Source organism: Aethalodelphis obliquidens, unplaced genomic scaffold, assembly GCF_003676395.1.
Source record: "Aethalodelphis obliquidens isolate GAN/ISIS:26980383/991018 unplaced genomic scaffold, ASM367639v1 scaffold30, whole genome shotgun sequence".
In the NCBI taxonomy this organism is placed as follows: Eukaryota; Metazoa; Chordata; class Mammalia; order Artiodactyla; family Delphinidae; genus Aethalodelphis; species Aethalodelphis obliquidens.
This window is the reverse complement of record NW_020837974.1, coordinates 8,455,348-8,480,530: the sequence shown is the minus strand read 5'-3', so window position 1 is coordinate 8,480,530 and position 25,183 is coordinate 8,455,348. Positions and strand designations below refer to the sequence as shown.

The 25,183-nt window shown below is 43.2% G+C and overlaps 1 protein-coding gene across 12 annotated transcripts in view; it reads right to left on the bottom strand.

Moving 5' to 3' along the window:
- STYXL1 (serine/threonine/tyrosine interacting like 1) overlaps positions 1-25,183 on the bottom strand; it is a 67,666-nt gene that overhangs the window by 22,280 nt on the left and 20,203 nt on the right. For 7 of the 12 annotated variants that reach the window (XM_027126117.1, XM_027126118.1, XM_027126114.1 and 4 more), the window contains 3 exons: positions 11,092-11,153; positions 7,366-7,507; positions 3,544-3,689 (listed from right to left, as the gene is read on the bottom strand). In XM_027126117.1, the coding sequence (XP_026981918.1) occupies positions 3,544-3,689; positions 7,366-7,507; positions 11,092-11,153 (350 nt within the window). Of the gene's footprint in view, positions 1-95; positions 584-642; positions 661-3,543; positions 3,690-7,365; positions 7,508-11,091; positions 11,154-25,183 lie in introns of those variants that run through there. The other 5 variants (XM_027126123.1, XM_027126121.1, XM_027126122.1 and 2 more) reach the window with 3 other exon arrangements.

The following is a 25,183-nucleotide window of genomic DNA, read 5'->3' as shown; positions in this document are numbered from 1 at the left end:
TCCCCTAACGGTTTCTTGGGTGACCTATTACAGTTCAGATGTCTGTAATAAAACAGTGGCTACATATTTGTTGTTGTCATGGATTGAAAACTTACCTGTTACGTTTAGTAAAATAAAACCTAGGCATAACCCCAAAAGAAAAAAAAAAAGAAATCCACTAACATTGTATGAACTGATGTTTCTAATATGATCTGTTTAGAGACCGCTTTGTTCCCATCAGTTTTCCATGGGAAATGCTAACCTATATAATTTCAAAGGTCAAACCAGCTCTAAAATGCCTCTGGCTCCAAGTCTGACTCAGAAATAACATCTTAAGTACCTCAAGCTATTTTGCTGTCCACTTGAGCCTTTCAGAGCCTTCTGGCTTCAGCACATCTCGCCTCACCGTGAACCTACCACAAGCCCGCATTCCTCCCAAACTGTTAGCCTCAAAAGCCTTTATCAATGAGCAGACACCACGCTGAGCCAACCCTCAAGTTTGTGAGACACACGGCCCTTCTACATGCAGGCAGGCCCACTACTTGCGGATGTGACCCAAAGCACTCCCCAGGGTTCAGGGTGATCCCGCCCAGGACGCTCAGCTTGCCGGGGGCCAAATGAAATCCTTCTGGTTTCTTTCAGAAAATCTCACGCAATACCCACCACAAATCTGTCAACTCTTCCTGACGCTTTCAAACCAGCTTCCTTTGTGGTTGTAACAGCTGTGTGGAAGAGGGTGTGGGACGGATAAAAGAAGCTCTGCTGTTAATTCTAGAGGACACGATTTTGACAACCACATTGACAAATGTAAAAGAAACTGGTGTCACAAATTAACATGCCCAAACCGAGCCCACTGCCTTCCCCTGACACTGCCACCGCCTCCTCCTGTGTCCCATTCTCAATGAGCCACACCACTGGCCACCTGTCACCCGCAACTGAACTGTGGCATTATTCTAGACTCCTCCCTCTCCCATACCCCCTGCCCCATGTCTAATCGAAGCCGTTTCCTAAGTATTTCTTGAATCTGTCCTCTCCTCTTCATCCCTGGCTCCTAGCAGGTCTCCCCAGACCCACTCTGCCTGCATTGGTCTGGGCTCTGCTCTGCAATCAGAGTTGATCTTTCTAAAGGGCAATCTAACCAGGTGCCCCTCCCCGGACTTAAAACCACTTGGTGGCTCACCAGCATCTCTCTCTAGTGTGGTCTTCACACGTGCCCTAGTCACAGAACCCCTTTGCTCAAAGTGAAATCTTATTTAAGGGGTACCACATATAAAACGGGAAATTAGAAATCACTGTGTCTAAAGGAGAGGGGCAGTCTCAGAGCCCAAATTCTGTGCCTCCACCTCCCCTCGCAGGAGTTCCTTGGGGAGCAGTAGGAACACTCCTGCTTTATACTGTGTCAGAACACGTAACAGGAAGGGAGTGGGGCTCTCACTCTTGCCCCTGAATTAATAACAAAGGTCCCAAAGTAGGGAGTGGCAAATACTTGGAACGTACATTCTAAAGAGGGCCACATACAAGCAGAGTAGAACTCACCCATCCAGGCCCTGCTAGATACCACCAGCCACCACCCTACCCCTCTTCCCAATCTACTTAAGAAGACTGGGGGCAAGGACAAGTCTCAGGTGCATACACGTCAAAACTGACCAAACTGTACATTTTAAATAGGTGCAGTTCATCCTATGCCAATTCCACCTTCCTAAAGCTTTAAAAGAAAAATAAAGAAGGTGAGGTATCAGCATGTGACGTCTTCAGATCAGAAAGAGTCCCTCCCATCACTGCAAAGCCAGTAAGGGTGCTCCTCTAGGAGCGAGGAGGAGTGCCTGGCAGGACGGGGAGGCTGGCTGTACACCTGTTGAGCTGAACATCATAGCTCAGTGGAAGAAGGAGAAGAAGGCCTTTGGAGAACTTGACATATATACCCTGCATTTGGGAACAGGTATGACCCCAGACACAGGTCCCTAGCTTTTCACACAGGCTGACTGGAGCAGCCAAGCCAGCAGGGCAAGAAGAGGCCTCCTTCCCTACTGTCACACTCCCCTGTGGCTCATTCTGGGATTCAGGTGAAAGAATATGGATGTGGTGGGAGGTCATGAGCTACCAAGGGAAGGGAAGGGCATTGGGGGTACTCCTGTCAGGAATTCTCAGCTGGCTGTCTCTGAAGGATGCTCAGTAACAGACGGGGCCCCCTGAACACAGCCCCAAGAAAACCAGCAACAAAGGCCAGCAGCAGCGCACAGAAGCTGGCTGGGGCAGAATGAGAAGGCACTTCCCCACCACTGACAAACAGGCAGCCACACAAGACAGGGCCCACGCTGGACCCCCAGCACCAAAGGGACCAGACCCAGAAGAGGGGACGTAAGGAGATGCCCATAAAGCTATCCCACACCCCTCCCCACTCCCAGCCCTCAGCCCCCAGCAAATGGAAGGCTGCCCAGCTCTGGAAGATGAGAAGAGAGGAGATTTGAGTTGAGATTGGAATGTTAAACTAGCCTAGATTGTACTGGACTGTTTTTATGCCCTTTTCAAAAAATTACTTCAAAAACACACAAAAGTAGAGAGAATAGTATAACAAACCTTGGATCTATCACCCTTCTGCAAGCATCATCAACTAATGGCCCATTTTGTTTCATCTATACCCCTGACTCCCCAACCCTCCCCAGATTATTTTGAAGGAAATTCCAGACATCATATCATTTTAATTATAAATATTTCATTATGTATCTCTAAAAGATAGGGACTCATATTTTTAAAAACATAGCCATAATAATGTCATCACAACCTAAAGAAATATATAACAATAATATAATATCATCAAATTCCAGTTCATAGGCGCATTTCCCCCGCTGTTTTATAATATGACTAGACTGAAATTGTCCATAACCGAAAGCGGCCAGAAAGTATGGAATCTGCCCATGATGCTGCAAAGGGCAAGAATGAGAGCACAGTTGAAGGCAATTGCTGGAAAGAATGAAACCTCTGCAGGTTCACATTCCATTACATTCAGACCCTTCAAGAAACCAGATACTATAAAATGCCCCCAGGGACCAGTCCCTGCCTGCCTATCATTGCCACCCAGTTTGGCTCCAGGAAGTAAGTGCTCCTCCGGGCTCCAGACATCTGGTGCATCCCTTGGCCACACCTTATTACAACCCGTCTCCCAATTTTTACTGTATCCTCTGGACCCAGCCAGGGTTTGTGAGGCCAGATGGCTAAGGATGGCGAGGCAGCCTCGAATCATGATGGCCCTGCCTGCCCGTGTGACTTTGACCACGACCCACCATCCAGAACACGCTGCCCCGGCTCCCTGCCCTCTGAACCAACCTCATCTATTAAACACTGCCCTGGATTTTGCCTGAACCTGGCGATTATAAATTCATCATACTGGACTGGACCTCCTGGCTGCCCCAGGTTCATTCCCAAGCCATCTTTGACATCTCTTCCATCTTTTCCATGTCATCTGTCTCCTTCTCCTCTTTTTCCAGCCCTGCTCCCTGCCCCTCGGTCCCCAGGGGAAGGCCATGCTCCCATCCAAGCCTGCCTGTGCTCAGCACCTTGCCTTACCTGTGGCATCCAGATGATCTTCTGTGTCCGGAAGAAGTGGTACATGGCCGAGAAGCTCTCGTAGCCTCCTCTCAGGATACGGATGGGGTGGCGGGCAAGGTGAGTCAGGGTTCTGCCACACTCAACGGCAGCTCCAAGCACAATTCCTAAGAGTAGAGACCAAAGAGATCAATGTCCCCTGTGTGCTCACCATTTGCCTAAAGGCCCAGTGGATAGGCACTCCATTCTGAAAAGCAATTGTCTAGAAAGCTGAAGCAAATATAAATAGAGGTGAATGTTACAATTAAAATTTAAAAAGCAATTCACCACCAAGTAAGCTGATCTTTTTCTATAAACTCCGAGATTTCATTTTTTTTTCATATTGTTGCAAGGAAGGATGATTCAGCATGAGGGGAATGTGTGTGTATATATACAATATCACATATTATATACCATACAATTCATCTATTTAAAGTATATAAATTAATGTTTTTTATTATATTCACAGTTGTGTAACCATCACTGCAGTCAATTTCAGAACATTTTAATCACTCCCAAAAGAAACCATGTACCAGTTAGAGGGTTTCATTCCTCATTTCCCTCCAAACATCCAGCTCTAGGCAACCATTAATCTAATTTCTACGGATTGACCTATTCTGGACATTTCATAGACACTGAATTATACAATATGTGGCATTTTGTGTCTGGTTTCTTTCACTGAGCATAACGTTTTCAAAGTTCATCTATGTTGCAGCAAGTGTCAGCACTCCATCCTTTTTCATAGCTGAATAATATTCCACTGTGTGGCTCTCCACCTTTTGTTTACCCATTTATCTATTGATGACTATTTGGATGTTTCCATTTTGTGGCTATTATGAATAAGGCTGCTATGAACATCCATGTGCAAGGTTTTGTGTGCACATGTTTAATTTCTCTTGGTATATACTGTGGACAAAGAATGTTGCTTGCCATATCAGTAAACAAAGGATGCTGCGGCCATCAAGCCATCAGCCACTGCAGTTGCCCCCGACTGTGCAATTTTCCATGAGCAGGCAAATTATATGCGTGTGGTTTTTGGGTTTTGTTGTTCTGTGGTTGTGATTTCTTACCAAGTGAGGTTGGGGGCTCCATAGCACTAAAGTGAGGTCAGGTATAGACTGCAGACGGCGCTGTCTTTACTGACCAACATTTCCTAGGATTTCAGGGTCCAGCCGACAATCCTAGGATTGCAGACTGGAGACCAACAGGATGAGCTTAGGAAAGAGGGGACAATTTCCTGGCTAAGGACCTCCTGAGAAGACTGGTTTTATTAAAGGTGGAAGCCTAGCGCCACCCAGTGACCGCTGGTGTGAATGCCCAACCCATGGAACTCCACCCATATATATTAGTCACTGAGCCACAAGCAGCCGCAAGGGGTGGTCAGCCCAAAGCAGGGGCTGAACGGAGAATGCAGTGGAGCCTCAGTGAAGCAGATTAGAACTGACCACGCTCCAGCGTGTGGCTGGAGTGACTGCACTGTTCTCCAGCATCACTACCCTGGCCTTAGGAGACCAGACAGAGCCAAACTGCCCAGGTTTGAATCCTGGCCCCAGCACTTGCTAGGTGTGGTGGTTTAAAAACTCTCTCCACAAACCTAGAAAAATGGTACAGATGAACCGGTTTGCAGGGCAGAAGTTCAGACACAGATGTAGAGAACAAACATATGGACATCAAGGGGGGAAAGCCGCGGGGGGGGGGGGATGGTGGTGTGATGAATCGGGCGATTGGGATTGACATGTATACACTGACGTGTAAAAAATTGATGACTAATAAGAACCTGCTGTATAAAAAAATAAAATTCAAAAAAGTTCTTTAAAAAAACTGATACTAAACTTTCTTTGGGTTATTTGTATGGAAATATGTTAATATAAATGTTTCAGACATTACATGAAATTCATAAAAATCTTATATGTTCTGGTATAATAAGTCATAATTCTAGTTATTATTTTAAAATGTATGTCTCAGAAATAACTAAATTTCCTGTCAATTGCATTAGTATGAACTTTCATCAAATCTTTAACCGTGGTCGTTTCTAAGTCTTTGTCATTTACAGACAGTTCTGGGTGTACTGTGATGCTTTTGCAAAAATGTTCCTGTAAAAGGGTTTCATCTTCAACGAATTCATGGAAAAGACTCTGACAAGTACAGGTTTCTGGTAACTGACTATACCGTTGAACTGAATGAATAAGCGTTTTCAGAACTCTAATGGAAAACTGATGAATTCATAAAAGTGCTAACAAAAGATCAAGATGAAAAAAAAATTAATTACATGGGACTGAGTGAACTGATGAGGATGATTATAATTTTTGTGACTTTCCATTTGAATAAAAAAAAAAAAACTCTCTCCACAAATTCTTTCAAACACCTCCCTTTAAAAGGTTGAGTTTAGGGACTTCCCTGGTGGTGCTCCCAATGCAGGGGGCCCAGGTTCGATCCCTGGTCAGGGAACTAGATCCCACATGCATGCTGCAACTAAGAGTTCGCATGCCACAACTAAGGAGCCCGCCTGCCACAACTAAGATGGTGCAACCAAATAAATAATTAAATATATTTTTTAAAAAGGTTGAGTTTTAATTCCCCTCTCCTTGAGGGTAGGCTGTACTCAGTGACTTGCTTCTAATGAATAGAATGTGGCAAGAGTGACTGTTTAAGTCCCAAGACTAGGTCATAAAGGGTACATGGCTGTCCCTTTCTCTCCCTCTTTCTTGGATCACTCGCTCTGGGGTATACCGGCTGCCCTGTCGTGAGGCCATCTAAGCAGCCCCATGCAGAAATCCATGCAGTGAGGAACTGAGGACTCCTAGCTATTCCCATGTGAGTGACTCATCTCAGAGGCACATTATCTTGGCCTGGCCAAACCTTCACAAGACAGCAGTTCTGGCTAACGTCATGACTACAACCTTAGGACAGGCTAGAACCTCCCAGCTAAGCTACTCCTGAATTCCACAGAAACGAATATATAATTAATGTTTATGGTATTAAACTACAGAGTTGGGCTTCCCTGGTGGCGCAGTGGTTGAGAGTCCGCCTGCCGATGCAGGGGACACGGGTCCGTGACCCGGTCCGGGAAGATCCCACATGCCACGGAGCGGCTGAGCCCGTGAGCCGTGGCTGCTGAGCCTGCGCGTCCGGAGCCTGTGCTCCGCAACGGGAGAGGCCACAACAGTGAGAGGCCCGCGTACCGCAAAAAAAAAAAAACAACTACAGAGTTTTGGGGTAATTTGTTACACAGCAATAGATACCCATGGTCTCACACCTGGGGAGTGAGTTACTTCACCTTCCTGGACCCCAGTTTCCTCATCAATAAAGTGGGGATGTTACCTATTAGGGCACAATTCTCCATGGTCTTTCGTGTTTCTACATAGCCTCTGAACAAAGGCACTGGCTTTTCAAGGATATGTGTATAACAAACAGCCTTGGATGACAGAGACAGTTTCTGCCTCCAGAGCCAAGGGCAGGCAGGCTTTCTGCCCATTTGTTAAAAAAGATTCAGACCCCCTAAGCTCAGAGTTCTCCATAACACCACCCACTGCATTCTGGCTACTTTTACTGCTCTGAGAAATAAAGCCCTTTGTCTCTGACCCAGGAGCCTCATGTCTTTTGTCAGCATCCATGAACCACGGCAGGCTCACCTGTCATCTTGCACAGGAAGGAAAAAGCCCAGGCCCTTCCCAGTTCCTGGCATTGCCATCCTCATCGGGCTGCTCTGCAGACTGCATGAGGTGACCCAGGCAGAGCTCCTGGCACGTGACAAAAGTGCTCAATAACTGAACTCGTATTCTTGCTGCTGTTGTAAAAACCCACCTTGATCGCCTTCATCAGTGTTGTCATCGTCGTTGTCACCTTTTAGGATGACATTCAGGGAGCTGGTGTTGTTATCATACACCACACAGTGTTCCACACACTCCAGATCCACAGACTCCGGGATAAGATATTCACCTGCCCTCTAAAGAAACCACAAAGGAGGGCTGCTGGCAGGTGGGTCCAGCTGAACCCATATTCCCTGCACGCCAGCACCGGGAGGAGCCGGAGCTAGGACGGTGTCCACCTCCCTGACTACACACAGGCACGGGAGCGCTGACAGTGGACAGAGAGTCTGCTGAACTCCAAGGACCTGCCACACCCATATTCCCTCCTGGGGGAAGCTGACCACAGCTGACTGGGCCAGAGATAACTGCCGGGTCAAAGAACAGTGGTCTATGGACCAGCCCACAGCCCTTTAGGTGCCCTGGCATGAGTGCTATGAGAGCAGTCGTGGCCACCTTCACTAATGACATTCTCTGTCTGGGGGAGAGTGTTGGCGTTGGGGACCGAATCCAAACTCTGCCATGAAGAGGGCAGTGAGCAGAAGGCTTGAATGCACAGAAGTCATAAGCAAGCAGGCACCATGAGGCAGGCTGGAAGCTCAAATGGAAGCTCTGTGAGAGCAGGAACTTTTGTCCCTTTATGGCCACTGATGTATCCTGAGCTTCCAGAACAGTGCCTGGCACACGGCAGGCCATAAATATGGTTAAAGGAAGGAAAGGGCAGACAGCAGCACTGAGGTCATGAGGAAGAGCTGGGGACTGGCTGAGTCATCATTATGCTGGACCACAAGGGCAGCAACAACAGGTGCCTTCTGCCAAGGAGGGGATGACCTCTCCCAGTACCAGAACTGCCCAGGACTCCAAAGGGTGTCCCAGAGCTCGGGAAGGCCCAGCTGGTAGCAGCAGAGAGGTGGGTCTCCACTTGTTCACAATGCTTCCTGAAAGCCCCCACTACTCAGGGGAACCTGAGCCTGGCTCTGTCCCTTGTGACCTGAGCTGACTGTCGTAGAGGCCCTGACAGAGGACATTCAGGTGGGATAGGACGAGTGTGCATCTACTGTACTGCAAGGCAGAGGAATAAGGCCCCTGGAAGTACAGACCCAGGACGTTCTCCAGGATTCTAAGGAGAGAAATCATATTCGTCTAACAGAATTGGGAGACAGGTGGTGCTCAGAGGACGAGCAGGACTTAGACAGGTGACAATGAGGGGGTAGAAGGCTCTGGGTATGGAGAAGAGCATGAGCAAAAGGGGAACGGTGAGAACAGCCCCTAGAGGCTTGAGCAGGTGGGAGCACAGGAGAGTTGTGGCCGAACATCCATTTTCACTTAATAAACATTCGTCGAGGACTCAGTTTGCACTCACACTGTGCTAGGTTCTGAAATATGGAGATACAAAAAAAAAGAAAAAAACAAAAAGGGAAATGCCTGAGTTGGCCTGGAGGACTCAGAAGGGTCTCATGGGACAGGAGGCATTTGAGATGAGACTGTGAGGGCAAGTGGAAATTTGCCAGATGGACAAGGGCTGGGGGAGCATTCCAGGCTGAAGGAACAGATACCCGTCATTCATTTTTAGTTAACAAATAGGTCCCAAGCACCTCCCAGATGCCAGGGACCAGAGTGAGCACCCGGGATACAATGATGAACAAAGCATACACGTCCCTGGGTCACAGAGAGCAGTGTGTCCAAGGGACCACACATATTGTCATTTCCTAGATTGTAAGAGACCATTGGTTGTAAGATGCACCACCAATTTCATAACATTTGCAATCAGGAGTCTACACAGAAGGAGAGGTGTGTTGGCACATAACGCTACTTCAGGCAGGGCGGGGAGCAAGTGGTCCTGGGAAGACCTGAATCGGTGATCTAAAGCCCAGACCTCCCTCCTGGGCCCTGTTGCTCTCTGTGTCCCCTGCACACTGGGTTCACCTTCTCAGACCACTTTGTCCTGAAGCCTGAGTCACGACCACCAGCGATGCTCAGACTCCCATCCTCCAAACCCTACCACCAGAGTAGAAGGAGCAGCCTTCCCTAATGCCAATTCTGATTTGCTGTTTTCTTCCCAGGCCAATCACCGTGGCCAGGGCCTGGATCCTATTCTAAGGAGCACCACTAGATCCCCCATGATTTAAGCAGAGAGAGGAGGAGTTCCCCTCAAAAAAGTGGAGGTGCCAGGCAGAAAAACAACAGATGTTGTGGCCACATTCACTTTCGGGGGAAAAGACTTTGTCACTTTAAGGTGCAAATCAATTGTAGGATATATTCCAACCTCAGAAGTGTTAAAATACAAGGACAAATGAGCATCTTAGACCCCAGGAAACACGGCAGGACAAGGTTGTGGAGGTGTCAGGGGAGAGTGGAAGCATGCTGGATGAGGCTGGAGAGGGAGGTGGAACCAGATCCGGTGTGTGAACACCGACTTCGGGGCTGTGTGTCCTGCTCATGCTGGGGTTCCCTTCCAGCCTTCAGGCCTGTAACCTCCTGGCCAGAAAGTAGGGGAGGGGAGGTGTGAGGTGTCAGCCTGGCCGAGGGGCTGAGGCAGAGGGAATGCCTCTTTTCCAGAGCCGGGGGTACTGCCAGAATCAAAGGAACACACAGATTTGAGAGGTGAGTTGGAAGCTGAAAGCCATACAGGATGAAGGGGCTCTGAATCAGCTGCAAAACACCAAGGAAGGCCTGAAATGGAGATGAAGAGCTAGAGTATGGAGCCAGAAAACTGAAAATCCAGAGAGGAAAAAAGCAGATAATGACACACTAGGGCGGGGAAAGGGAGGTGTTAGGAGCAAGCTTATCCCAGAAAAATACTTGAGGCAGGGCACAGGCTCCCTGGCCAGTTGTGTGGGAAAGGGCCAGAGGTGGAGTGCGCAGCAGCACGTGGCAGTGGGAACAGGGAGAAGGGGGAAATATTGCAAGACAGAATTGTGGAAGTAAAATTGACAGGATGGCTAACTGCATGTGGACAGCTGAAGCTGTAAGCTTGGATGAAATCTCTGAAGAAAGTATACTGACCAACAGATATACAAGAACAGGGTAGTGGTTTCTTCAGGTGGCAGCAGGAGAAAATGAAGCTGAACCAAAGAGGTAGAGAAGAAACCAGGGAAGCAAGGGAGAACCTGGAAGTCAAGGGCAGAGAATGTGGTCAGGATGGGAGGGGTCAAGGTAGAGCCCAAGTGAAGGCTGCCATGCTCAGCAGTGACCAGAGAGAGAAGACTCCCTACGGGACTGGAGGGAAGGGCTTCACTGCAGGAGTGAGGCCGGTGACTGCCTGCAGGGCCCAGGCATTATAAAAGCTGGACCGGGAATAGGAAGACAGGATGGAAATGGAAGGGAGGGTAGGGAAGGGGCTTCTGTCTCTGGGTTATACTAACTATTTCTATGGCTTGTTGTCTGTTGCCCAAGTAGAAGAGATGCTCCATGAGGCAGGGAGAATGAATTAAGGGCATCTTATATTCTGTTGTATCCCCAGGGTCTGGAACATTGCACCTGGCAAGTCAAGGAATTAAAGCAACATTTGCTTAATGAAGCTGTTGACCGTGGGGGGCAGTGGGGAGACCTTAAGGAGTGTGAAACAGTGTAGGAGACCCTCATCGTGGACGCACAAGGGCAGTCCTGTCTCTGCCACCCACAGTGTCTAGTAGTAGGTGCTGCCTCCTGGACCTCGGACACAATCTCCCATTCTCCCCACCCCCCTGTAAGGTAGCCCCAGATTCTGACTCTGCCCATATACCTTCTTCACAAGACGGGCTGTAATCACATGGCTTTCATCATACTCCCATTTGGAACGCACATCTGAAAAGGAAAAGTATTTAACTAATAACTGCACTTGCAAAGGAACACATGACCAAACTAGAGCACTTACATCAGCATTAACATATATTTGTTTGGCAGTTAGGCAACACTTGTCGTGAATTTAAAATTCAAAGCGTGTAGCTGTCCTATTCTAGGCTGCCCATATAACTCCCCTGCCCCCTCATATCCACACCCATATCCCCCGTAAGGAACAGTGAGACTCTGAATCTATGATTTAGGGGAAGTTCTCTCTGAGGTCGAAAAAAGCAGGGAGGGGAGAAATCAAAGTCAGGGTAGCCTCATACTAAATGCCCCATGGAATTTTAGACAAATTCAGACTCTAGAGCCTAGGAGTTGAGGTTCTAATGCCCCTGTGAGGACAGAAGTTGTGGTACTGATGTCCTCTAAGTTGGGAGGAACATGGAACATAAATCCTAAAAAGAACCGTTATGCATAAATCTTAAAAAGGACTGTTATCAAAAAAAAAAAGACTTATCCAAAATACACCAAGGATTCTTAAAATACAAGAAAACAATCAACTCAATTTTTAAAATGGGCAAAAGATATGAACAGACACACCATACCAAAGATAAATGGCAAATAAGCATATGGAAAGATGCTCCACATCATATGTCATCAAGGAAATGCAAATTGAAACACGAGACACCACTACATGCCTATCAGAATGGCAAAACTTCAAAACACAGAACACCAGATGCTGGTGCGGATGCAGGGCAACAGGAACTGTCATTTGTTGCCGGTGGGGATGTAAAATGGTACAGCCATTTTGGAAGACAGTTTGGCAGTTTTTAATAAAACCATACGTTCTCTTAACAGCAACTGTGCTCCTTGGTATTCACTCAAATGAGTGGAAAACGTATGACCACAGATGCTTATAGTAGCTTTTTCATAACTGCCAAAACTTGAGAGCAGCCAATATGTCCTTAAGTAGGTGAGTGGATAAACAAACTGTGGTACATCCAAACAATGGAATATTAATGAAACTGAAAAGAAAACAGCTATCAAGTCATGAAAAGATATGGAGGAAAGTTTAATGCATATATGTGACAGAAGCCAATCTGAAAAGGCTTCATTTCACACTGTCCGATTCCAACTATATGATATTCTAGAAAAGGCAAAACTGTAAAGATCAGTGGCTGCCAGGGGTTAGTGACAGAGAGGGATGGACAGGCAGAACATACAGGATTTTTAGGTCAGGAAAACTATTCTGTGTGATATTATAATGATGGACATATGTCATTATATATTTGTCAAAACCCACAGAATGTATCAATACATCAACCCTAATGTAAACTGTGGGCTTTACGGGATAATGATGTGTCAATGTAGGTTCATCAACTGTAACAACTATACCACTCTGGTTTGGGATGCTGATAGTTGAGGAGGCTGTACCTGTGGGGTGTGGGGGGAGTCAGGGGTTATACAGGAACTCTCTGTACTTTCTGTTCAATTTTGCTGTGAACCTAAAACTTCTCTAAAAAACGTCTATTTTTTTAAAAAGACATAAGCAAGCACTAACCACAAAAGAAAACATTGATAAACCTAATCCTATTAAAATTTAAAACTTCTCTTTTCATTAAAATACGACATTGAGGGGACTTCCCTGGTGGCACAGTGGTTAAGAATCTGCCTGCCAATGCAGGGGACACAGGTTCAATCCCTGGTCCGGGAAGATCAACTAAGCCCGTCCGCCACAACTACTGAGCCTGCACTCTAGAGCCCGTGAGCCAAAACTACCGAGCCCACGTGCCACAACTACTGAAGCCCGCGTGCCTAGAGCCCGTACTCCGCAACAAGAGAAGCCACCGCAATGAGAAGCCCGCGCGTCACAATGAAGAGTAGCCCCCACTCGCCGCAACTAGAGAAAGCCCGCATGCAGCAACGAAGACCCAATGCAGCCAAAACATAAATAAATAAATAAATTAAAAATACAACATTAAGAAAGCAAAAGGGCAAGCCAGAGACTGAGAGAAAATATCCCTAATACAAATAACTAAGAAAATCTCGTATCCAGAATTTATAAAGAACTTACAAATTCAGACATCTGAAGATACCTTTATCTGAAGACACCTGTATTATGAGACACATTTAGAAACAGCTCAAGACCACATCCCTGGGCTGACTCCAGCCCAGTAAAGTGCCTGCCTGAGGAAACTCAAGGCTTCCAAAGAACTTACTGTTTATTTCAGCCAACACCTGAAGATAGGGCCCCTGTCTCCCAGGCCCTGTGGAGGGTAAGAACCTAACTCGGATAAGCACCAGTTAGTAAACCCCCCTGGGTTTCACATGGTCCAACTCCCATCCCCTTTTTGTAGTTTTTCACTTCCCTGACTGAGCTCCACTCATCTCCCTCCCTACTCCCTCACTCTTCCTTTGAAAGGCCCAGTTGCCTCTGTGCAAATTGAGGTGGAGTTCCATTCACACTGGACTCTTCCCTATGGCAAGAGTATACTACCGATTAAACTCTGTGTTCACCACTCTGATTAGTGTCTGGCTTTGTTTATCTTTAACATAATTTAACAACAAAAACGAACAAACTACAGTATAGCTACATACAACAACATAAGCGAAACTTAATCATATAATTTTGAGCAAAGGAAGTCAGTGACATGGTCTATATGGCTTAAAAACAAGTGAAACTGAGTATAGTATATTATAAGCTTGTTTCACTCATAAATATAGATGCGAAAATCTGAAATGAATAGGAAGCTAAACCTAACCGTGTTCACAAAAAATAATATAACATGATCTAGTAGGAACTCTGTCATACTAGAAAATCATACTAGAAAATCTTTAAGATATTAAAGAAGGCACTTCCCTGGTGGTGCAGTAGTTAAGAATCTGCCTGCCAAAAAGTTAAAAAAAAGAAAAAGAATCTGCCTGCCAATGCAGGGGACACGGGTTCAAGCCCTGGTCCGGGAAGATCCCACATGCCGTGGAACAACTAAGCCTGTGCGCCCCAACTACCAAGCCTGAGCTCTAGAGCTCACAAGCCACAACTAGTGAGCCTGTGTGCCACAACTACTGAAGCCTGCAAGCCTAGAGCCCATGCTCCGCAACAAGAGAAGCCACCGCAATGAGAAGCTCATGCACCACAACGAAGAGTAGCCCCCATTCGCCACAACTAGAGAAAGCCCGCGCGCAGCAACAAAGACCCAAAGCAGCCAAACATAAATAAATAAATAATTTTTTAAAGATATTAAAGGAGAAAAACTATGTTCATTTTAACAAATTAAGAAAAATTTCAATTCATGTCATGAAAAAAATTCTTAGTACATTAGGTATATATGGTAACTTCCTTAATGTGATAGGTAAATTGTATCTACAGTAAACATCATACTGATTGACAAAGTGAGAAACAAGACAAAATGCTCACTATCACTGTAACAGAGAAGAACAAACCTGACTCCATATTGGATCTATTCCTTTATCTCTAACCTTTGTGCTCTGTTGCCTGTGCTTAGTCATGCTGGCTCTACACCTTTGTAAAGGAATGTTGCCTATAGCATGAAATATATATACTAGCCCTTTCTCAAGGTTCTGACTCCCAGGCTTGACCTTTAAAAGGTATAACATTTGTCTTGTTGGAGGTTTACAGGAACATTGTGACCAGACCTATGTGGACAGCTGCAAGAAGAAAGGATTATTACATACCCTCTGGAGTCTGGCCAGCACCAAGAAGTTTGCAATAACCAGCCACATGCCCTCCCCTTTTAGTATAAAAGGGGCCTGAATTCTAACTCAAGTAGGATGGTTCTTTGGGACGCTAGTCCACCATCTTCTCAGTCTGCTGGCTTTCCAAATAAAGTCACTATTCCTTGCCCCAACAACTCATCTCTTAATTTATTGGCCTGTGGTGCAGTGAGCAGTACGAGCTTGGACTTGGTATCATCACTGTTCCTTTTTTTTTTTTAAACATATTTATTGGAGTATAATTACTTTACAATGGTGTGTTAGTTTCTGCTTTATAACACACTGTTCCTTTTTAACACTGTACTGGAGGGCAAAGGGTATAGCAATGTAGTGAGACTTAAGAATTGAAACAGAAGAAATAAAACTTTTGTTATAAGCAGATAAATGATTGTTTTACATAAAATCCAAGAGAATCACAAACAATTAGCATTAGTAGGAGAGTACATCAAGGTTGCTAGATACAATATATTTTAAAAATCAATAATGGTCTGAAAGTGGAGAAAAAAGAGAATGTTTTAAAAGAGAAAAAGGCTTATAGTAATGTCTCAATGATCCAAGTGTCTACCAAAACTTGCAAATCAGCAACAGAGACTAAAGAGATGGAGGTGCATACCAGCAATGATTCAGAAATCCTGTAAAACCAAGAAAAGTTACAAGAAAATAGAAGCTGAAGCCCATTCCATAAATGATCCTGTGAATGATGAAAAACCTATGACAAAAAAGAAAAAGAAAAGCTTTCTACCAAAATAGTCAGGAAGTGCCAAAGGGTGACAGCAAAGTAGAGGAGAATAAAAAGAAAAGTACCTGCATGAGAAAAAAAAAAGTAAAATGATAACTCTGGAAAGTAAATCAAGTTAAAAAAGCAGTAAGACTGCTCAGAAGGGGCCTGCTCGGGTGAAAACAACTCCTTCTACAGATCTTCTTCTTTACATGGGGCCAATTCCCAAAAATGTCTCCTTTCCAAAAAGATAACAAAAAGGAAAAGTCCAACATGCAGAGTGAATATAAAGTAAAATGCAGCATCTCTAGGAAAGTGCAGGTGCACAGGGTCTCCTACCACCATCACCACTGCAGCCAAAGGAAAACTTAAAAGAGGAGGAGTCAAAAGACCAAAAATTACTCTCCAAAGGGAAGAAAACAGGCTCCCCTTCAGAAAATAGCAGCAGAAGGGGCAGATAAGAGCCTTGCTGGTTTTGCTGCCAGTATAAAGGAATCTACTGGTACTTCATCCTCTGAATAAAACCTGAATTTCACCCAGAGGGTGAAATTTCAGATAGTTAACAGGCTGACATTATGCACTGTAAAATGGAAAATGATCAGAACACAACAGAGAACCTCCCTGGTAAGAACTCAGCAGGTGGAGAACGAATTTCACCACTGTTTCTTCTCCCACCAATAGAAAAATGTGGAGCAGTGTCTAGAACCACACTGGCATCACCTCCTGTTACCATGTCAATAGATGAGTCTCAGGATACTGATGAAGATGCATGCATCCACAGTCATGATGGAAGTGACCTAAGTGACAACATGTCAGAGGGTAGTGATGATTCTGGACTGCACAGGGCTCAGCCAGTTCCACAAGAAACTAGTAGAAGAAATGCAAAGGAAGTCTTGGCAGTCTAAGGGACTGAAGGAGATTTTGTTTGTATCTTCTATGCTTCTTTTTTTAGAAAAGAAAAAGATCACAGCAAACATTTCAATCATCCTTTGGTTAGTGTACACGTCCTTGAAAAAGCAGCTAAAGGGAGAAGTAATTAAACTTTGGACAAGGCTTTAGTTCCTAGTTTGTATATCTATTACATTTTATATTCATTCACAGTAATAGACAATCTTTTATTTTGAAAATTGCTTTGATAGTTTCCGATGTTGATTTTTAAGTGGTACTCTTTTCCTTAGGACTTTATGTATACCTATTGATTGTTGTATAAATTTTAGCAAATCCAAGGGAGTTAGTACGCTAAACCAGCAGACATCTAATCTGTCAGCTCATGCGTTTCACTGAAATTAGGAGGCCAAGATGGCATTTTATTGCCTTGTGCAGCTACAACTTGTTTTTCCCCATGTCTATCTTTTCCTGTTTCACCTTAACTTATTCTCAGTTCCTTGTTTAGCTCTATAAAAATTGGCATACTTAATAGCAAATTATTTGAAGAATTTGCCTGCTTTATATAATATTAACACTTAAAAAATTTTTAGAGATGATAAGACATTTAAATTGAAGTAAACGTAAACCAAAATGTGAGAAATGGAGAACTGATTGAAACAAAAAGGTGTTTATTTGGGCTTTGTTAGGACCGCAGCCCAAGAGACACCGATTCAAGAAGCACTTGAATTGTGTTCCGCCAGATTACAAAATGGGGGAGGCTTATAAAGGGCAAAAAACTTCACAAGGTTACATACATTGTTGGTCAAGAATTAGAATTGGAGTTGGCAAGAAGTAAGGGTGCTTGCTAAGCAAGGATTGGTTGGGGATTGAGATGTTTCATAGTTTCAGTGCGGGAAGAGGGGGCTCAGACTTTGATACTACAAGGTTGAAGCTAGCAGCTGCTAGCAGATACTGTTTTGAAAATGGCTGGTGGTATCCATGAGTTTTATACGGTTCAGAAAACTCAAGCTCTCAGTGATGTAGGAACATGTCTAAAACCACATCCACAGTGGCCACCCAGATCCATTTTGGATGCCTGAACTCCATTTTCACTTTTAAATGATCTTAAATATGTCAAAAAGTTTTTCCAACAACTGACATCCAGGCATTTATTTCCTGAGTTTTGATCAGTATTTCTTATTTGGGTACGTTAATCACCATAAAAACAGTGATTTTGATCCATTTTTGCTGTTGTTGCTGTTGCTGCTGCTATAATGGCTTAAGATGTTGCACACTGTCACAGTTTTAACCTATGTAGTTTTTTCTAGAAATAACATGTGTTGAACAGTAACACTTTATACCTATATACACATGTTTACTCTGGTCTCTTTGGAGGAATGCTTTTAGACTATTTGCAAAAGGTCATTTTTCTTTGCTGCAATTATCTTTTGCAGAATATTAGTGTGTGCAAGTTTGAGCAATGAAACACGAAATCTGCAAGTTCAATCCATTGAACTGATTTTCACATCCTTTCTCTATACCAGAGCCTGTATTTTTTATGCTACTTATTTTGAATGGATGTAGTAAATTCACAGCTCTCAGCTTTTATTTTGCAATAACTCAACCCCTAGGCTCTATAGTGAAAGGATTTTCATCTCAAATACCAGCCATCAGAAATTTCTTTTTTGTGTTTGTTTCTTTTTGGCCTGTTTTGGTACAGCTACTTCCTAAATGACAGTGTTAAGTCAGATATTTGAGAAAAACGGTTGGTGTCTATATGGCTACTCAACTGAATAAAGAACTCTAAGTGATATTTGGAAAGTGCAAACCTGGAATGAGGAGACATGATTATTCCTTCAAACTATACAGAATCTCACTTGTATAATAGCTACCTATGGCTTCAGAATTTCACAACAAACTCAGGATAAGAGAGACAGTATGACTGCTGGCAGACCAGCTGCAACTTCCTATGAACACAATGAAAAAGACTAGTGAAACTCAAGTACATTCTAGATTAAAAATCCACACTTTCCCAGGGATCTCCACAAACTAGTACGTGTCCTCGTTGTCCCATTGAGACAGGCTGGAACCTGGGACCCTTTGCTGCAGTACTTGCACCTGGACAAAAGTCTCCTCCAGCAATAAATACAAAGAAACTATAAGGGACTAAAAATAACTACATGCATGCCCAGTTGGGAAAATTATGAACAACAAAATACAAAAAGACCAACAACCCAACTGCCACTTCTGAGGAGTTGAGAGCAAAAGCAGGGTGCTACACATGTACCCTGCACACAGCACTACCAAGGGGGTGGGCAGGCCACCTTATTATTATAATTCAAATATATACTCTCTTACTGACAGAGTTGACACAAAGCAGAATTACAAGCCAAATATAGAAGATTGGTTCAAGATGGCAGAGTAGAAGGATGTGCTCTCACTCCCTCCTGCGAGAGCAACGGTATCACAACTAACTGCTGAACAATCATCGACAGGAAGACACCGAAACTCACCAGAAAAGATACCCCACATCCAAATACAAAGGAGAAGCCACAATGAGACGTAGGTAGGAGGGGTGCAATCACAATAAAATCAAATCCCATAACTGCCAGGTGGCTGCCCCCCGACTGGAGAACACTTATACCACAGAAGTCCACCCACTGGAGTGAAGGTTCTGAGCCCCACGTCAGGCTTCCCAACCTGGGGGTCTAGCAACAGGAGGAGAAATTCCTAGAGAGTCAGACTTTGAAGGCTAGTGGGATTTGATTGCAGGACTTCGACAGGACTGGGGGAAACAGAGACTCCACTCTCGGAGGGCACACACAAAGTAGTGTGTGCACTGGGACCCAGGGAAAGGAGCAGTGACCCCATAGGAGACTGAACCAGACCTACATGCTAGTGTTAGAGGGTCTCCTGCAGAGGCAGGGGGTGGCATGAGGACAAGGACACTGGCAGTGGAAGTTCTGGGAAGTACTCCGTGGCGTGAGCCCTCCCAGAGGCCGCCATTAGCCCTACCAAAGAGCCCAGGTAGGCTCCAGTGTTGGGTCACCTCAGGCCAAACAACCAACAGGGAGGGAACCCAGCCCCACCCATCAGCAGACAAGCAGATTAAAGTTTTACTGAGCCCTGCCCACCAGAGCAACACTCAGCTCTACCCACCACCAGTTCCTCCCATCAGGAACCTTACACAAGCCTCTTAGATAGCCTCATCCACCAGAGGGCAGACAGCAGAAGCAAGAAGAACTACAATCCTGCAGCCTGTGGAACAAAAACCACATTCACAGAAAGATAGACAAGATGAAAAGGCAGAGGGCTATGTACCAGATGAAGGAACAAGATAAAACCCCAGAAAAACAACTAAGTGAAGTGGAGATAGGCAGCCTTCCAGAAAAAGAATTCAAAATAATGATAGTGAAGATGATCCAGACCTCGGAAAAAGAATGGAGGCAAAGATCAAGAAGATGCAAGAAATGTTTAACAAGGACCTAGAAGAATTAAAGAAAAACAAACAGAGATGAACAATACAATAACTGAAATGAAAAATACACTAGAAGGAATCAATAGCAGAATAACTGAGGCAGAAGAACAGATAAGTGACCTGGAAGACAGAATGGTGGAATTCACTGCCATGGAACAGAACAAAGATAAAAGAATGAAAAGAAATGAGACAGCCTAAGAGACCTCTGGGACAAGATTAAACGCAACAACATTCACATTATAGGGGTCCCAGAAGGAGAAGAGAGGGAGAAAGGACCCAAGAAAATATTTGAAGAGATTATAGTTGAAAACTTCCCTAGCATGGGAAAGGAAATAGCCACCCAAGTCCTGGAAGCGCAGAGAGTCCCAGGCAGGAGAATCCCAAGGAGAAACACACCAAGACACATAATAATCAAATTGACAAAAATTAAAGGCAAAGAAAAATTACTGAAAGCAACAAGGGAAAAACGACAAATAACATACAAGGGAACTCCCATAAGGTTAACAGCTGATTTCTCAGCAGAAACTCTACAAGCCAGAAGGGGGTGGCATGACATATTTAAAGTGATGAAAGGGAAGAACCTACAACCAAGATTACTCTACCCTGCAAGGCTATCATTCAGATTCGATGGAGAAATCAAAAGCTTTACAGACAAGCAAAAGCTAAGAGAATTCAGCACCACCAAACCAGCTCTACAACAAATGCTAAAAGAACTTCTCTAAGTGGGAAACACAAGAAAAGGACCTACAAAAACAAACCCATAACAATTAAGAAAATGGTAACAGGAACATACATATTGATAACTACCTTAAACATGTATGGATTAAATGCTCCAATCAAAAGACACAGGCTTGATGAATGGATACAAAAACAAGACCCATATATATGCTGTCTACAAGAGACCCACTCAGACCTAGGGACACATACAGACTGAAAGTGAGGGGAGGGAAAAAGATATTCCATGCAAATGGAAATCAAAAGAAAGCTGGAGTAGCAATACTCATATCAGATAAGATAGACTTTAAAATAAAGAACGTAACAAGAGACAAAGAAGGACACTACATAATGATCAAGGGATCAATCCAAGGAGAAGATATAACAATTATAAATATATATGCACCCAACATAGGAGCACCTCAGTACATAAAGCAATTGCAAACGGCTATAAAAGAAGAAATCGACAGAAACACAATAATAGTGGGAGACTTTAACACCTCACTTACACCAAGGGACAGATCATCCAGACAGAAAATTAATAAGGAAATACAAGCTTTAAATGACACAATAGACCAGATAGATTTAATTGATATTTATAGGACATTCCATCCAAAAACAGCAGATTACACTTTCTTCTCAAGTGCACACAGAACATTCCCCAGCATAGACCACATCTTGGGTCACAAATCAAGCCTCAGTAAATTTAAGACAATTGAAATGATACCAAGCATCTTTTCTGACCACAACACTATGAGATTAGAAATGAATTACAGGGAAAAAAAATATAAAAAACACAAACACATGGAGGTTAAACAATACATTACTAAATAACAAAGAGATCACTGAAGAAATCAAAGAGGAAATCAAAAAATACCTAGAGACAAATGACAATGAAAACACAACAATCCAAAACCTATGGGGTGCAGCAAAAGCAGTAATAAGAGGGAAGTTGATAGTAATACAACCCTACCTCAAGAAACAAGAAAAATCTCAAATAAAACAATCTAACCTTAAACCTAAAGGAACTAGAGAAAGAAGAACAAACAAAACCCAAAGTTAGTAGAAGGAAAGAAATCATAAATATCAGAGCAGAAATAAAAGAAATAGAAACAAAACAATAGCAAAGATCAATAAAACTAAAACCTGGTTCTTTGAGAAGATGGAGTAAGTTGATAAACCTTTAGCCAGACTCATCAAGAAAAACAGAGAGAGGACTCAAATCAATAAAATTAGAAATGAGAAAGGGGTTACAACAGACATCGCAGAAATATAAAGCAACCTAAGAGATTACTACTACAAGCAACTCTATGCCAATAAAATGGACAACCTGGAAGAAATGGGCAAATTCTTAGAAAAGTGTAACCTTCCAAGACTGAACCAGGAAGAAATAGAAAACATGAACAGACCAATCACAAGCACTGAAACTGTAACAGTGATTAAAATTCTTCCAACAAACAAAAGCCCAGGACCAGATGGCTTCACAGGGGAATTCTATCAAACATTTAGAGAAGAGCTAACACCTATCCTTCTCAAACTCTTCCAAAATATAGCAGAGGGAGGAACACTCCCAAACTCATTCTATGAGGCCACCATCACCCTGATACCAAAACGAGACAAGGATTTCACAAAGAAAGAAAACTACAGGCCAATATCACTGATGAACATAGATGCAAAAATCCTCAACAAAATACTAGCAAACAGAATCCAACAGCACATTAAAAGGATCATACACCACGATCAAGTGGAGTTTATTCCAGGAATGCAAGGATTCTTCAATATACGCAAATCAATCAACGTGATACACCATATTAACAAATTGAAGACGACGAACCATATGATCATCTCAATAGATGCAGAGAAAGCTTTCGACAAAATTCAACACACATTTATGATAAAAACCCTGCAGAAAGTAGGCATAGAGGGAATTTTCCTCAACATAATAAAGGCCATATATGACAAACCCACAGCCAACATCATCCTCAATGGTGAAAAACTGAAAGCATTTCCACTAAGATCAGGAACAAGACAAGGTTGCCCACTCTCACCACTCTTATTCAACATAGTTTTGGAAGTTTTAGCCACAGCAATCAGAGAAGAAAAGGAAATAAAAGGAATCCAAATCAGAAAAGAAGAAGTTAAACTGTCACTGTTTGCAGACGACATGATACTATACATAGAGAATCCTAAAGATGCTACCAGAAAACTTCTAGAGCTAATCAATGAATTTGGTAAAGTAGCAGGATACAAAATTAATGCACAGAAATCTCTGGCATTCCTATACATTAATGATGAAAAATCTGAAAGTGAAATCAAGAAAACACTCCCATTTACCACTGCAACAAAAAGAATAAAATATCTAGGAATAAACCTACCTAAGGAGACAAAAGACCTGTATGCAGAAAATTATAAGACACTGATGAAAGAAATTAAAGATGATACCAACAGATGGAAAGATATACCATGTTCTTGGATTGGAAGAATCAACATTGTGAAAATGACTCTACTACCCAAAGCAATCTACAGGTTCAGTGCAATCCCTATAAAACCACCACTGGCATTTTTCACAGAACTAGAACAAAAAATTTCACAATTTGTATGGAAACACAAAAGACCCCGAATAGCCAAAGCCATCTTGAGAATGAAAAACGGAGCTGGAGGAATCAGGCTCCCTGACTTCAGACTATACTACAAAGCTACAGTAATCAAGACAATATGGTACTGGCACAAAAACAGAAACATAGATCAATGGAACAGGACAGAAAGTCCAGAGATAAACCCATGCACATATGGTCACCTTATCTTTGATAAAGGAGGCAGCAATGTACAGTGGAGAAAGGACAGCCTCTTCAATAAATGGTGCTGGGAAAAGTGGACAGGTACATGTAAAAGTATGAGATTAGATCACTCCCTAACACCATACACAAAAATAAGCTCAAAATGGATTAAAGACCTAAATGTAAGTAAGGCCAGAAACTATCAAACTCTTAGAGGAAAACATAGGCAGAACACTCTATGACATAAATCACAGCAAGATCCTTTTTGACCCACCTCCTAGAGAAATGGAAATAAAAACAAAAATAAACAAATGGGACCTAATGAAACTTAAAAGCTTTTGCACAGCAAAGGAAACCATAAACAAGATCAAAAGACAACTCTCAGAATGGGAGAAAATATTTGCAAATGAAGCAACTGACAAAGGATTAATCTCAAAAATTTACAAGCAGCTCATGCAGCTCAATAACAAAAAAACAAACAACCCAATCCAAAAATGGGCAGAAGACCTAAACAGACATTTCTCCAAAGAAGATATACAGACTGCCAACAAACACATGAAAGAATGCTCAACATCATTAATCATTAGAGAAATGCAAATCAAAACTACAATGAGATATCATCTCACACCGGTCAGAATGGCCACCATCAAAAAATCTACAAACAACAAATGCTGGAGAAGGTGTGGAGAAAAGGGAACCCTCTTGCACTGCTGGTGGGAATGTGAATTGGTACAGCCACTATGGAGAACAGTATGGAGGTTCCTTAAAAAGCTACAAATAGAACTACCATATGACCCAGCAATCCCACTACTGGGCATATACCCTGAGAAAATCATAATTCAAAAAGAGTCATGTACCAAAATGTTCACTGGAGCTCTATTTACAATAGCCAGGAGATGGAAACAACCTAAGTGTCCATCATCGGATGAACGGGTAAAGAAGATGTGGCACATATATACAATGGAATATTACTCAGCCATAAAAAGAAATGAAATTGAGCTATTTGTAATGAGGTGGATGGACCTAGAGTCTGTCATACAGAGTGTAGTCAGTCAGAAAGAGAAAGACAAACACCGTATGTAACACATATATATGGAAATTTAAGGAAAAAAATGTCATGAAGAACCTAGGGGTAAGACAGGAATAAAGACACAGACCTACTAGAGAATACACTTGAGGATATGGGGAAGGGGAAGGGGAAGCTGTGACAAAGTGAGAGAGTGGCACGGACATTTATACATTACCAAATGTAAAATAGATAGCTAGTGGGAAGCAGCCACATAGCACAGGGAGATCAGCTCAGTGCTTTGTGACCACCTAGAGGGGTGGGATACAGAGGGTGGGAGGGAGGGAGACGCAAGAGGGAAGAGATGTGGGAACATATGTATATGTATAACTGATTCACTTTTTATAAAGCAGAAACTAACACACCATTGTAAAGCAATTATACTTCAATAAAGATGTTAAAAAAAATACCTAGAGACAAATGACTATGAAAACACAACAATCCAAAACCTATGGGATGCAGCAAAAGCAGTAATAAGAGGGAAGTTTATAGCAATACAATCCTACCTCAAGAAACAAGAAAAATCTCAAATACACAATCTAACCTTAAACCTAAAGGAACTAGAGGAAGAAGAACAAACAAAACCCAAAGTTAGTAGAAGGAAAGAAATCATAAATATCAGAGCAGAAATAAATGAAATAGAAACAAAGAAAACAATAGCAAAGATCAATAAAACTAAAACCTGGTTCTTTGAGA